The 16,167-nt window shown below is 35.7% G+C and overlaps 1 protein-coding gene across 1 annotated transcript in view; it reads left to right on the forward strand.

The window, feature by feature from the left end:
* LOC135078318 (uncharacterized) overlaps nucleotides 1–16,167 on the forward strand; it is a 295,960-nt gene that overhangs the window by 82,372 nt on the left and 197,421 nt on the right. Inside the window, exon 2 of the mRNA XM_063972917.1 lies at nucleotides 13,112–15,880. Within this exon, the coding sequence (XP_063828987.1) occupies nucleotides 13,172–15,880 (2,709 nt within the window). The 5' untranslated portion in view covers nucleotides 13,112–13,171. The remainder of the gene's footprint in view (nucleotides 1–13,111; nucleotides 15,881–16,167) is intronic.

Genomic DNA, 16,167 nt, shown 5'->3' on the forward strand with positions numbered 1-16,167 from the left:
ATAAAAGACTTCGCTCGCGGCTTGTAATTTTGAAACTTGATTTCTTTATTCACCGCCCATACATCTTGCATCCTTTATTTGTGGTTATCAAGTAATTCTCACATTGGCACGTTATTGCGTTTTTAATAAGTTCCCATTCACGTCAGTTTCGATGAAGATTGAAGTGTAAATAATGGAACAGGGATAATGAATACTTGAGTAGGTAGAGCAGACCGCATTTATTATGGAGTCAACATGCAGTCGTCGATTCCGCTTTAACGTTTCACCGCTACCGCCGCTTTTAAATGACACTGAAAATAATGGTTGGTGCTTATTTAACTAAAGTTTTAATTACAGCTTTCCCAAGTTAACTTAAAATACCAGTTTGACTCAAAACAAACCGAAACGGAATTTAACTTTAAAAAGTAGGTAGGTATTGAACTCGCTACAAACATTTTTACATGATATATTTAGGTACCTAGTTATACATCAATTATTTCCGTGTACATAACTGTAAGTAGAGGTAATTTTTGAATATAATAAGTGCAGCAAATAATTTCTTAAGAAATGTAGACGGAAATCATTTAAATTGGAATTGAAACGCGAAATGATCTGCATTCGCCGGTTCATTTGCAAATCAAATTAAACCATTTAAAATTTATCACACCGTTTATCCTCATAGCTATTTCAATGTGGCTTAATGATCGAGATTCGATTGCCATTCATTTCCGTATCTACAATATTTTAAAATGTTTTTGATTTCCTTTAAGTAATTCAATTTAAAATATTGTCTCCGTTAAATATTCTAAGGGTTACTACACATTTTGTAACTAAATAAATGATCAATAAATACAATACATAGCCAGCGTGGCGAATATAGGCCGAACCTTCTATGTGCTTTTGGTAAATTAAACACACCGTTTATCTAGTATATGTGCATGGCACTGTCCTGCTGGTATGGTTTCCATCACCACCACCACTATATCAATCTATCTATCTATAACAGCCTTAGAGGTCCTCCATCCTCACCTTCCACCGACTTAATATGTCCCTGGCCACTTGATCCAGTTTATTCCAGCTTGCTGGATGTCATTTGACCATCTTTGACCATCTTCCTCTGCCGCGGGTGTCATTGCGGGGTCTCCACTCCAAGGTCTTTCTGGCCCAGCGATCGTGGTTTATCCGTGCAATATGTCCTGCCCATCTTCATTTACGGTTCTCAATCTCTTCCACCACGTCGCTGACCCCCGTCTTTTCTCTGATCCATTCCTTTCTCTTGTGATCTTATAGAGAAACGCCAAATACCACCCAATCGTAAATTAAAACCTCTCAGCATTAAAGTTCTTCGATGAAGTAAAGTTTCCCTGTGTGATCGAATCAGAAATGAGGAGATCCACAGGAGAACCAAAGTAACCGATATAGCTTGCAGAATTGCTAAAATCAAGTGGCATGGGCGGGGCACATAGCTCGTAGAGACGATGGCCATTGGGGCAGAAATATTCTCGAGTGGCGACCACTAGCTGGAAGACGTAGCGTGGGCCTCCTACCAAGTGGACCGACGATCTTGTAAAGGTCGCGGAAAGAGCCTGGATACGGGCAGCGCAGGACCGTTCATTGTGGAAAGCCTAGGGGGAGGCCTTTGTCCAGCAGTGGCTGAAACGAACGAACGAAAGATTAAAGTTTTAGTAAAACTATAGCGAAATGGTATCAACTAGCGCTGGTATTTTTGTTAATCCCGGCACTCTGACTGCTACTAATTAGTTAAAACTTCGCCCAAACACGCTTTCGCATTTAAACATTCTGGGATTAGGATTTCGGGAAATGTACATTTATTTTCTTACATTCCTGACCGAGTTTTGACTTTAGAACCTATCTACTTATTTGGTATGGGTTTTACTTTCATGATTAAGGAAGAATGAATGAAGGTAATAATCTTTCAAGATGTGTAATGAGTTGGCACTTCAAAGATAAATTCTAACTGGGCTAGGGTTGTGCGATAATTATTTATTTAAGCTCAAACATAATATTGTTAGGCTGTTGATATAATTTTTATTTTATGTGTACTTGTGTATTATACATCTATTTGTAGGTATTACTTATCTATGATAAATTACGGATGTATAATGTGTTAAAAATATTAATTAATCGCTAATCGCTGATTGAAAAACTGTCTTAAAGGGAATCTTAACAATGCAATTATTAGCCTAACGAGCTTAATAAATTTTAGGGTACATTTTTACAAATATAAATAATTGGAAAGATTTTATGAGGCGTTGCAATATTAGTTATTACACCTTCGTGGTCTGGTGGTAACGCCTCTGTGGTCTAGTGGTCAAAGAGTTCGACAATCATAAATTGTACTAAGGTTCGATGCCCAGACTTATAAATAAAAAAAGTTTTCCATAAAGTCATTTATTTTCTGCAAATAGGCTTTTGTAAAGCGCTTTTGTCCCAGTAATTATTTTTAAACCCTAGGTACCACTGCTTCGGGCCAATCAGTGCAGAGAAGAAACAGCGCAAGAAACTCAAGTTATCTTTGTCAGCCACCACTTTGTCAAGGATTTTCAAAACAGTATCTATCTTTGAATTAACCAGATAGTCGAGAAAATACTCCGAATAAAATGATAAATGAATTCTTTCCCTTACAATAATAATTCTCCATCTCCTAATTACCTTTCTTAATTTTTTTTTGCAGTAAAATGACCTTATTTTTCTACTTGTTTATCTATCTCTAAACCCAAATACTCAATCAAAACTAAAACGTGTAAACAAACTGGCAGAGCTTATTTTGTTTATAAATTAATTTTGAGTTATTCCTTTCACAGGCACCTAAAGACCACTCTTCTCACCTCCATCACTGTCTGGACTATTATTGAAATAAAACATTTAAGCAGAATGAAACGTTAAACTGTCAATCCAAGACCTGTTTCAATTAGTTTCACTTCAACACCGCTATTAAGGCGCCACCGTAATTGTTCGACAGTTATGTCCGTGTCTCTCATATTTTAGTTTACGCTCGATTTCAATCGCACTCATTCGTTATTTATTGGAGTTAATGATACTATCAGTAACCGCGGTAAAGGAAATTTACATCGATGTTTTTATAAATCGTATTGCTTCTTTTTGTAGGCAATAATATCATCTGATTGCTAAAATGATTATTATTGGAATGGGCGTATTTTTTGTCATTTCGATTTTATTGGAAGTGGCTCTAATTACTTTGAACATTCGCGTTTCATTTTTTTGTTAACTTGAAACGTAGGTATTCTTATCCGAATCCGATATCCTTCGTTTTTGCTTACAGCTTAAATTCGGCTGATTTTATTTATGAGGTAAATAAAATGAATACCGATTTCTGTAAAAAACAATTTTCACTTCTTTTTTTATCAAAATATTTTTTATTTTATTTTTTAACGCCAATCACTGTCAAAATTTGACGTTAATTGGTGTCAAACTCAGTCCAGTTCCCTTGATCTTTTGTATTTAGTTTTCGAAACGCATCGCGACCTTAAGCGGAGTGCACACGAATCGCGATGTAATTGACGGGCAAGTGGCGTAAAAGTGAATCTCAGGCGGACGGAAGCTGGCCCGCCGATCGATACGGGCGCCCCTCCCGCCCTGTAAGCGTGAGTCCTCGGCCTATGGTGGGCATAAACTGGCAAAGGATACAATGTTTGTAAGCGGATAAAAGATTTAGGTAAAAATGGCAAGTTCTGTTCAAAACCTCAGGAATTAAAAGTAACGAACGTAAACAAGATCTTTTTTATTTTTAAATATGCAACAGTTAGTAGGTAGGAGAGTAATTAGAATTATTAAATTCTTTTATTATTTGACCTATATACTTACATACCTTTCTACTAGTACCTAAATTAATTTAAATAAAAAGTTTAATTTGAATCATGGACTCTTGGTCTTTATGTTACGATATTAAGTTTTCATCGACCTGCCTCTCACACCCTGCAAGAAATATTCAATCGTAAGGTATTAATGTTTTAAATACCATCAAAACCAAAACCATACAAGTACGAAGTAGCTTAACAATGTTAAGTATCTCATAAAATTATCATGCTTACTTTGTACATTAAAAGTGATCCAGTTTCTGTACAATATTAAAATTTAAAATCTCACATTACTGCAAAAGTCCGCATTCGCAGAACACAGCTTTAAAGTTTCATTCAAAAAAGCGCTCGAAGTTGTAAAGCAGTTCCGCAAATTACTTTTCACCGCGGAACAAATGTTTCTCGCATGATCGTTCATTTGCATTCAAATCTGCTGAAATTAAAACTACAATAAACGCTACAGATGCAACAACAAATACTACAATTCCTCCCCTGTTCCCCCCACTTAGCTGTAAGTCTTTGAAACAATAATGCAGGGATGTTATGGATATCCGTAACCGTAACCGAAACTATCGGATATCCGAAATAAAAAAATATTTATTTATTTATTTATTTATTTATTTATTTCCACACACATTATCACTATCTTTACAGGTACTTAAAACCTAATGCGATAGCATAACTTAATCTAGGTAGGCTTAATAATAACTTAAAAACTAACCATACAGTATCTATTTACATTTTATATCCGTAACTGTAACCGTAACCGATTCAAATGTTTCGTATAAAGGCGGAATCTAAATTTTAATATTTTCTAATATTTGTTACCTACTTGTCTGTCATTCCATGGCACCATCTAATATCCCCGCCTGTTTTACCTTTACCATAATTATGTGTCTTAATTAATTGTAGTACATAAAGTGGCTATGTGGGGCGCGCAGCATCTTGCTATTTGAATTTAACATTTTTAAAATTCTAATATCCGTAACCGAAATTATCCGAAACTTTCGGATAATCCGAAATTATTTCATACCGTAACCGAAACCGGTATAATATTATTCTAATATCCGTAACCGTATCCATAACCGAAACTTCATATCCTTAACATCCCTACTTCAGATGCAACAACAAATACTATAATTCCTCCCCTCTACCCCCCACTTGTAAGTCTTTGAAACAATAATGAGTGGCGCCCTCTGGTTACTTTTGTTATTGTATTATCTCGACGAAGTCTTTCGAGTTATCTTTTAATTACTTACCTTCAACTAAGTGGTTGGTATTTTTTAATCTTAATTTTAACATCGTCGTAATAAGTTTTTAATCAATAGTTTAGCTGTAGTTTTCTTGGAATTATATTATTTTCAGTTTCTTTTGGATTGGATTAGTTACTAGTTCGTTGGGAGTTTTAGTTAGAAAGTTATTAACAAATGATTTATTCATCTAAAAATTTTTTTTAACAAATTTAGTAATTGTGTTGTACAAATTACTAATAGTCCCATTAACCCCTCGCAGGAAACTAATTATACCTATGCTTGTGCTGTGAGTAGATTTACCAAAAAAAAAAAACACCAAATAGTTTTTTGATCACAACAATAAGTATCTTATTATGCTTCAACAACACCAACGCGTGCAGATCGTCTTCGCCAGCGCGATCATAGGCCAATGACAGGTTGCGCGACCTGTAAGTACGCCGATCTGCACGCGTTGGTGTTGAAGCTTTAGTGAATCTATCTCACTGGCAGGTCTAACAAAACACATCTATACTAATATCTATACTAATATTATAAAGCTGAAGAGTTTGTTTGTTTGTTTGTTTGGTTGAACGCGCTAATCTCAGGAACTACTGGACCGATTTGAAAAATTCTTTTTGTGTTGGATAGCCCGTTAGTTCCTGAAGGCTTTAGGCTATTTATCATCACGCTAAGACCAATAGGAGCGGAGCACCAATCAAGAATATTTCAAATCAGTGAATTTTTTCCTTTTGAGAGCTGACGCTGCGTAAACGGTTAAAGTTTCGCAAAAATCATGTATGACAGGATTGTTCCCCTTTAAAAGTTCTTTAAAAAAGTCCGCGGTAGCATATGTCTATCTTTTAAGGTTGGCTCATAGTAACCGTTTTTATAAACATGATATTAATCCTTATCCAAATAAATAAATTATTCACCACAAGTATTTAATTTTAAACATTCTTGCCCTTTACACCATTCGATTTCAATAAATATCTTAGGAGATATCGCAGTTTTAAAATCACATCGCAGCAAAATAATGATCAAGTACTACGCGCGCTACTGATGGACCAATGCACAGCCTTAACCGCTGATCGTAAAGACCTGAAACTTGGACGTGCTTGGACGGTGTGTTCTTTGTATGACGTAAGCTTCTGATAAGAAAGGATTTTCCAAAATTCTACCCCTAAGGAGGTAAAAAGGAGGGGCAAAGTTTGTATGAAATAACGAGATTCCTTCGTCCAATCTACTTAAAATTTTGCATAAGCATTCTATATCAGAATTAATGGAAGACGTGTTTCGTATTTTAGTGAAATGCACCCCCTAACTATGTTAAAAAGGGGTAGAAAGTTATTTTAGTGGTGATTTGCTTCAAAGTTGATATTAATTACTCATTAGTGCATTTTTTTACAATCATGACGTCATGTTAACGACTACCATACTCTAGGGGCCTCCACTTAACCTCGGAGTGGGTGTCCGCTGCGTGCACCTGCTTACGCTGTATACATAAACTCATTTTCGCGCAAGAGTTTTGGCGGAGGCCCTTGAGGTAGTGGGAGTAGTCTTGAGGAAAAGCTCCTTCTCCCACGGCCAGTGGCATGCTGGAAGCTTGGTGATTCTAGCACCCGTAGGAAAATATAAAAAAAAGTTTACCAATAATACTGCGGTAGGTGTAGTTTTCGATTTCGTTGTAAAAAAATAATACCACCGAGTAACTTTCACCGGATCAAAGGCCGAGCTGCATATTCATAAAATATAAGAAAAAAATATTTTCATGTTTATTTAACCTGATTTTTATATTTTAAAAGTATTCAAACATTTAGATAATAACGTTAAAACATTTAAAAATAATCGTATGAGAACGTTTTCGACTTCTCCACGGACGAAGTCGCGGGCAAAAGCTATTTGTAAAATAATTAGACTAAATTATTAAAAGTGCCTACCCAAAGTCATTATTCCACGCGGACGAAGTCGCGGGCACAGCTAGTATCTTTATAAATGCAGGCCAGCGTCATCATCTCAAATCAAGACTCGTAAATCAGCCGTCCAATTGTTAACCTTGAGACGTCTATCGTCTGCGTCTACGTCTACATTCATATCTATTCACAGCTAGCACATCAGAATATACAATTTTGTTGCAAAGTAGCACTTAATACAGCTAAAATAAGATGCCGCAGCGCTTAGGTTGATGTGTCGTCATCTGTACAGTCAAAAAAAAACCGGCCAAGTGCGAGTCGGACTCGCGCACCGAGGGTTCCGTACAAACCTGCAAGGTTTACAAAGTTCGTTCATTACGACAATCGAGTCATAACTATGTTTTTTTTTTTCACGGGTTAAAGGCAATTAGATCTAAGTATTTGATATGAATTTCAACTTGATAGCTCTACGCGTTCATGAGGAAAAAAGTAATAAGTTTATATTGATTAAAAAATATATATTTTGTAACTAGCTGACCCGGCGAACTTCGTACCGCCTTAGCGTAGAGATTTTCTTAATATTTTTTTCCGTAAGAACCATCCTTGGACTTCCACAAACATTTAAAAAAAAGAATTATCGAAATCGGTTCAGCCGTTCACACGTGATGCCGTGACAACGCGAAACGGGTTTCATTTTTATATACAGTGTGAGTCACGTTAAAGTGTACATATGAAAATAGATAAAACTCGACCTATTTTTATCGACAAAAAAGAGGTCAAAATTTTTTTGAGATTTTTTTTTAATTTTTTATAGAATTTTTTTTCTTCCAATTACTTATTGTAAAGAAAACGTAATAACTTTTAAACTAAGCGGTATATCCTGATAAAATAAAAACAGTCATAATGCTAAATAACAGGCGATACTGAAAAAATACATAAAATACCCAGAAAATGCTAACAAATAATAAAAAATGAGACTTTTTGAAAAAAATCTGCTTAAAAATTCGTATTTTTATGGTTATTTGATAAATTTCTCAAAAAAAATGCCCCTATAACAGGTGGTTTTTATTACTTTGTATTATTCTCTATCGTATTATCTTTGTAAAACCAAAAATCGCATGTCTCTATCCCTATCACAACATTTGCTATGATCGTTTGAACAAAGGCCTGCCACAACATTATTCTCCGCTACAGGTAGAGACAATTTTAATTTGAACTAAAATGCTTATTTTACTTCGAAATCTTTTGTTTTTATTTGAAATCTAACTTGTCTTTATCAAAATTACAAATCTAGAGCCATTTTAATTTTCGTTGTTAACGAAGCGTTGAATGGCGCGCCCGGAGAGGCTTAGTTCAAACAATCATTGCAAACGTTGTGATAGGGATAGGGACATGCGATTTTTGGTTTTACGAAGGTAATACGATAGAGAATAATACAAAGTAATAAAAACCACCGGTTATAGGGGCATTTTTTGGAGAAATTTATCAAATAACCAAAAAAAACACGAATTTTTAAGCAGATTTTTTTCAAAAAGTATATTTTTTTATTATTTGTTGGCCTTTTTTGTGTATTTTATGTATTTTTTTAGTATCGCCTGTTATTTAGCATTATTACTGTTTTTATTTTATCAGGATATACCGCTTAGTTTAAAAGTTATTACGTTTTCTTTACAATAGGTAATTGGAAGAAAAAAAATTCGATAAAAAATTAAAAAAAAAACTCAAAAATTTTTTGACCTCTTTTTTGTCGATAAAAATAGGTCTAGTTTCATCTATTTTCATATGTACACTTTAACGTGACTCACACTGTATATAGATGTAACTAAAAATTAAAGGTTTTCGGAATTTTTCCTTTATGTGTGCTATAAAACGTTGCTTCATGCCAAATTTCAAGATTCTAGGTCGACTGGAAGTACCCTTTATGTTTTGATTCCCTTGCGAGTACTTGCGAGTTTCAAAATATGCAGCTTAAATTGCTGTTTCTTTTGATTGCGTTGACATAGAAGTTTGATTTTGTTACAGCTTAAAGGTATTATAGACCTGAGTATTTGGTATGAATTTCAATTTAATACCTCTACGCGTTTATGAGGAAATGGGTAGTAAGTTTAAAATTATTAAAAAAAAATATATTATGTGATGTAACTAAAAATTTATGGTTTTCGTAATTTTTCCTTTATCTATGCTATAAGACGTTGCTTCGTACCAAATTTCAAGATTCTGAGTTCACGGGAAGCACCCTGTAGGTTTTGATTCCCTTGCAAGTGTCGAAAATTTGCGGCATAAACGGCTGTATCTTTTGATTGCGTTGGCTTAGAAGTTTGATTTTTTCACAGCTTCAAGGGACAGTAGACCTGAGTAATTGATATAAATTTCAGCTTCATACCTCCACGCGTTCCTGAGAAAAAGGGTCTTGACAGACGGACGGACAGACGGACAACAAAGTGATCCTATAAGGGTTCCGTTTTTTCCTTTTGAGGTACGGAACCCTAAAAAGTCAAAAGTCAAAATTTCTTTATTTGTTTAGACTAAGCTATTAATAGTACTTACAAATCGTCAAATATTTTGCTCTTAAGGAGCCTCTACATGTCTCATAATCTTTTTACCCTACCAGCGCTTCGAGACCAACATTTGGCAAGTGCTGAGAAGAAACGCCGCAACAAACTCAGTCACCACTGTCTGCCGGTTAATATAAATAAATAGAAATAGCAGTAGGTACCTACATACATTATTGATTCAGGAGCAGTTTTCTGAATTTACCACGCATTCTTGAATGGTGTATTTTATAAGAACGGATATACAAAATTGCGTGGTACCTATATTAAACAAGGTAGTGACGTGCTAATATCTAGACTTACAGATTATGATAATGAAATGAAATTTGGATAACTTGGATTGACCAGTCCCCGAAAGCAGCGCCTGTTCACAGACATGACGACATGACAGTCGACAGCACATCAGCCTGTACATTTTTGTAGCAAAATATCACCTATTACAAGTAAATAGGATGCCACAGTGTTAAGCTAAAGGTGATACATTGTACGCCAGCGAAGTGTCGACGCATCAAATCGACGAGAATGATTGACACTTTGTCCACTCACTCTCAACTCTCGATTTATCGGCGATCAATCGAGTCGCTTCGGAGTCTGCAGACTGAATATCTAATCGATTGCACTTCGATAGGGCCAAGACTCGATTGAAGCGATAACACGAGTAAATCGCTGCTATTATGTGTTTTGTATTTAATAGATTAGCTGAGTCAGTGTTACACACAATATTTATCAGAATTTTCTCTTTATGGGCACTTTTTAAAAGTCATTCAATGGCTATAAAGTCTAGTTTCTTGGTTTCAAAATTAGATTTTAAGATAGGAGTTGTATTTTGTACCTACATATAGGTACACAACAATAATAAACGCATTCTCATTAAATATCCTTTATCAAACATCCCGATGTCGCATCGTCAAATTATTATATTTATCGCACAAATGTAAGATGACATTAACTTTTATGGGCAAGTAAATCTCATTATGACGTCAGAACAAGCCATAAACAACAAAATCGCAACTCGAAAAAAGGACAAGTTGAAGTCGAGCTGAGCATTATGAGTTCCTTTTTTGTAAATTTTGTATTTTTTTTTTGTATATAGTTTAGTTTTTAAGTTTGTAAATTACTTGTACAAAATGTACATATTACTAATAACTAATTTATCTATGTAATAGTTTGTTGATCTGAATAAAAATAGTTTTTTATGATGGAAGGCTCAATAGAACCATATTTTTTATGGTAAAAAAAGCTGCAAAATGCTTAAGTAGATATGTTTTGTCCTCTCTCTAAAGTGAGTACTGCAGGATAATTAATTGAAAGATAGATATAAGTTTGGTAGATTATATTCATCTGAAAGCGTGGAAATGTGGCCAGCCCCGGAAAAATTCCCAAGCAAGAGAGCGCGAAACCAAGTGACATTGACGTTATAACTGTCAAACTCAAAACCACAGATTAACAATCAATTACAGCACAAATACTTTTGCCGCATTAATTTCTCTTCCCAAATAGGAAAATTAACTCTACTTCATGGTTTTTACGTCTGAAACTTGAGTAACATTTTGGAATAGAGTGCCTTTCCCACCTCAGTTCTTTGTTTGCCTGGAAGCCATCGTTGAATGCATCTTCCGTTATCCAGCGCTTATTCCGGTCTGCAACAGAAAGTATTTTTAAGAATAGCGCATCACACGAAAGTGAAACTATTTTGAAACATTATTTAGGTACTTCTTGTATATCACCAAATTGAAATTTCCACCACAAACCTATTTTTTGCAAAAAGAAAGGTAGTCTACTCTCGTTAAAATCAAATCTACGAGTAGGTATATCAATACCAAAACGCATCAAAATCATAAATCTGTAACAAAAATAACAAGGCTCTTAGCTTTTAGGTACATTGGTAATAAAGTAGGTCGATTTTAAAGCACAACATTGAAACCTAACACTGTTTGTACTGCGTAACCCTAAAAATTAACAGCTCGAAAATGTATTCAAGACAAATTACGCCGTCATGAAACGCAACGGGCTCGTAAAAAGAGAAATTCTCATTGAGAGCGTAGATTTGGACGTAAGCGGTGAACGCCGCCGAAACTATTCCAATAAAAGTTTTTGAACGCTGCCGTTTCTGCTGTTAAATAATGCTATAATATTATCCGCTTCTGGCTGTGTTCTAACGTATTTCAGCGATGGAATGTTTGTTTTCAAATGTTGTGTTTTGTTTCGCCAGAGTTGGTCGGAAGCCGTTTTACTGAACTTCTTCACTTAAGTACTTGTCGTGTTGTTTGGCCCAATAAAATTACCAAGCAATTAATACCTCAGCAATTACTCGTATTTGCGTCAAATTTACTGCTAAAACACTTAAAATTAACCGGCTCAAAAGCGCAAATACACCACAAATTATCGGGAGCCATCACTGGATATCATGTTCCTTATTCGCCCGTTGATTTTAATTACCCCAGTCAAATGTACTGCCAATTACGTGGTAATTATGAACACGAGATGTTTAAAAACATATTGGACCCCTGGTGCTCCTTACGCGTTGTTGCTCAAGGCGCAAATAAAATGCCGCCAAGACGTGTACAACGTGTATTTCAATTCGCATGATTACGTCATAATTCGTAACGAATCGTGCGCAGAGATCGTCTTGATTTTGTAATTAAAAGTAAGAATGTGTATCTTATGACGTATATTTTTGCATGTAATTTAAAACGTGAAGTAGGAAGGCACGCAGACTCGAGTGCCAAAACTGTGGTATAAATTAATTAAATTCACCTTTCGCTTTGAGTCGTATTGAATCAATATAGGTTACAAACACAAGTAGGTATGTACATATTTACACAATACCAGATAAAATTATATGAACTTTGTAGTTTATCACTGCTCAAAAATATGGTCATCGAAACGTAAACATGCGCGTTATCTTGACACATTTAGATGTTTCTTTTTCTTGGCACTTAAGTTTTATTTCTTTATCTTATCCCTAATGGTGACCCGGCACGTGCGATCGAAGCAGGTATAAATTCGGTTAGTTTGACCTTTTTTTATACAAAAAGTAAACCGCGTTGAATGCGCGGGCGCACGCCCGACAGATGTTTGCTTTGGCACCAATTTATACTCGCCATCAGCGTTTATCGATAAACGAATACGTAAACTATGTCAAATTTTATGTTTTCTTTAACAATGCGAGATAAACAAACCGACAATTCATCTGGCGTTTTTTTAATAATTGGTTCTTTCAGATAATTATATGAAATAGGTATCGTTCATTGGGTTACTTAAAACTAATTATATTTGAGCTACATATTTTAATTAAGTGTCTTTTAGATTGATCAAAATAAGCAATCTAGTGTAACTAGTAGAGGTACTCGGTACAGATAACAATATTACATTAAAAACTCACTGTAGAATTCCGTTGACTTATTCCTAATAATTATACGACCATCTGCTGTGGGGTGAATCGTACAACAAAAGGTTTTTTCTTTACCTCGGACCGCTGCCTCATTTGATAAATTAAGAATAAAAAACCCATAACACAGCCGGCTTCGTGCAGCTTTAGTTCAATTGAGACAATTATATGAAAATCGTTATTAAATTGCGCTTTTCTTTTGTTTCAGAATGTGGAATCTACCACCGATCCATCAATGAAGGTAACATTCATCTGACCACAACAAACAATGCGGTCACAAACATCGAAACCTGTACCTAAGAAAGGGGCAGTAAGTAGAACAAAATTTAAGGCAAGCTCTAATGTCAAACAGGCCAAGAAGAAAGCTGCAACGCAAAAGAAGGTCAAAAACATTGCTAATAAAACATTAGCAAAAACCCTTAAGAAAAGTTTGGCTAAAGATGATACTTCTAACAAAAAAGATGGAGAACCTTCTTCAGGAGACAAAAACGAATCACCTCCTGAAACTTCCAAGCCTGGCCCTTCCAAATCAAGTCCTAGAAGTACATCACCGGCGAAAAAAGCTAAAAAGGATCCCAAAGAAAAGAAAGATATGGCTAATACTAATACGGAAGTAGCTGCCAAGAAACCTCCTAAAAAGACAACCAAATCTGGCAAAAAAGCGAACAAAAATTCAAACATCAAAAAAGCTGAAACAAAAGTTGATGATACAAAGTACAAAATTAATGTAGATGCCGCTAAGAAGACCCCCGCAAAGTTATGTAAAGCTAAAACTGTGGTTAAAAAAGTAAATACAATAAGTCAAAAGAAAAAAGCTACAACTAATAATAAGCCAGAAGTGCAACAAAAAGAAGACTGCGACAAAAATAAGGAAAAAGATAATTCGATCAAAAATGAAGATGATGAAAAACCTAATGTTAGTAAAGAGGTAGTAACTGAGAAATTGGAGACTAATCTTGAAGATAAAATTAAAGTAGAAACCAAAACTGCACCAACAAGCGCTACGGATGTTTCTACGAATGTGTCAACAATAACAATAGATACGCCCAAAACTGAAACAGAAAGGCCCTTGAAATTCTTCACTTCCAGCAGAACACCAAGAACTGTTGATATAGATGTTAAATGCTGTAAAACTTCCAAAGGAAATTTATCTGTTTCAGAAAGATTTCTATCTATGAAAGTAGAAACTAAAACTGATGATGACAATAAAGAAAAAAGTACATCAAATACGCTAGTCTCTCAAGGCCCTGATATTGATGTTTACACCTTCACTGAAAAGGTTGACTCTCCAAAAAGTATATTATCTGATTTTCGCAGTCCTGTTACTAAAAACGTTGGAAGAGTACGGCCCATAGCTAGAGTCAAAGGGACTGTCATTGATAAAAAGACAGAATCCGAGAAGAAAAAGTATTCGCCTCATCGCCCTATAGAAGAAGTCGTAAAACAATTGAAAGCTTACAAAAGGACCGAAGAAGTTAATGCCTCTGCGACACAAATTCCAATCAGTACATCTAATGATCAGTCAGGGGCGGCAAATGAACAAAAAGATTCAGAAGATAATCCAAAACCAATTGTAAGTAAATCATATAAAATGGTGGCTCGTAAATCAAGTGTGACAGGAAAACCATTTAGCCCAATAAAATTTTTGTACCAAGAGCCAACTTCTAGCAAAACGGAAAAATCACCGAAGACTACTTCCCCTGTTGTTACAAAGAAACCACCTCCTAAACCTAAAAAGCAGCAGAAGAAACCAAGCATATCTGATGAAGAGATTGATACTTCCAAATTCGCTTTAAACACTTCGTTTCATTATGCCTCTTCAGATGAAAGTGTTAATGAATCTAACGATGACAATGATACCAAAGAGTCTTCCGGTTCAGATACACCTAAAACCAAGAAAATGAAAAATAAAAAATATAAAAGAATAACTGATACTGCCAAGAAATCAACAACATCAAAGGAGTTAAAAGAACTTTCTAAAGACTCCTTAGTTGATCTCAAAGATAACTCACTGCTCTTAGGTGAAAAACCGAGTAAAAGACGGCTCAAACTGTTATCTATGTGGGCTGGGCCTAAAAAACATAGAATGGCATCTCTTAATGCTATGGCTAAAGTACATTGCTTATACGAAAATGAAAGTCGTACACATATGGAGTTAGGTTTGATGAAGACCGTTGATAGACAAGCCATTCCAGGTACGTCTAAACAAATAATTACTAAAAAGAAAGACTGTAAGATGAAAGAGTCAGAAAAACTTACGACTTCAAACTCGGAATCCGAGTATGAATCGAAGGCTGAGAAAAAAGATGAGAGCTCTGAAAGTTCTGATGACAACCCTCCTTCACGCACTCTGCGTGGGGTCCCAGGTATCCGCAGCGCGGGTAAATACTGGGATCCGAAGTCCTCGACTTCGTCCAGCGAAGATAGTGAGCTTGAAACGAAAAAGAAAACCATTAGTCCTGAGAAAAAGAAAACTATCACCAAAACTGCGGCCGTAAAATCTGACGTTGAGAAACCTCCAGCAAAAATGAAAAAATCACCTGGAGCCCCTGTGAAAAAGAAAAGAAATCGTAATGAAGTAGTGATGGATCTGAAGGACATGGTAGTACAAAAACGGATGGCTAGTTTGAATGCGACGGCGATCTTAGCTGCTAGCTATGAGAAACGATCGCCTAAATCTAGTAAAGATGACACGTCATCAGATTCTTGTAGTGATGAGTCTTTTTCTCAGAAGCCAAAAAACGGGGTAGGTTCCGGCGTGAAGTCGGAAAGTAAATTAGAAGAAACTAAAAAAGAGTTCGATGAGGCCTCGTTAACAGACAGGAAACAGAAGGTTGAGGTGATCGTCAACCAAGACACTGACGTTACCATAACTGGAGTGTACTCGACTCATCACGAGGGGTTTTGCACCGCAATGCAATACCGAATCTCCTCCACGAGCCACACGCAGACCACGGCCACAGCAAACTGCGAAAAGGTAAGAATTAAAATTGCAATTATAATTATTTCCCAACGTTTACACATTAACCTTAATTGAAAACTCCGGATCAATTAATTAAATTGAATCTTTTATGTGTTTGGGGAAACTTGTTGGGATCAAAAACAATAATACGAGACCCGTATTGGGTAAAAGTCGGCAAATTGGTGTGTGTAATGCTGTTAGTAATAAAGATCGGATCCCGTTGGCGCGTCGGGTCTCATTAATACCCGGTAATGAAGTAAGTTCTATGTAAACACGCCTAGGGATCTCATCCCTACATTATC

The sequence above is a fragment of the Ostrinia nubilalis genome, chromosome 14, assembly GCF_963855985.1.
Source record: "Ostrinia nubilalis chromosome 14, ilOstNubi1.1, whole genome shotgun sequence".
Taxonomy (NCBI): domain Eukaryota; kingdom Metazoa; phylum Arthropoda; class Insecta; order Lepidoptera; family Crambidae; genus Ostrinia; species Ostrinia nubilalis.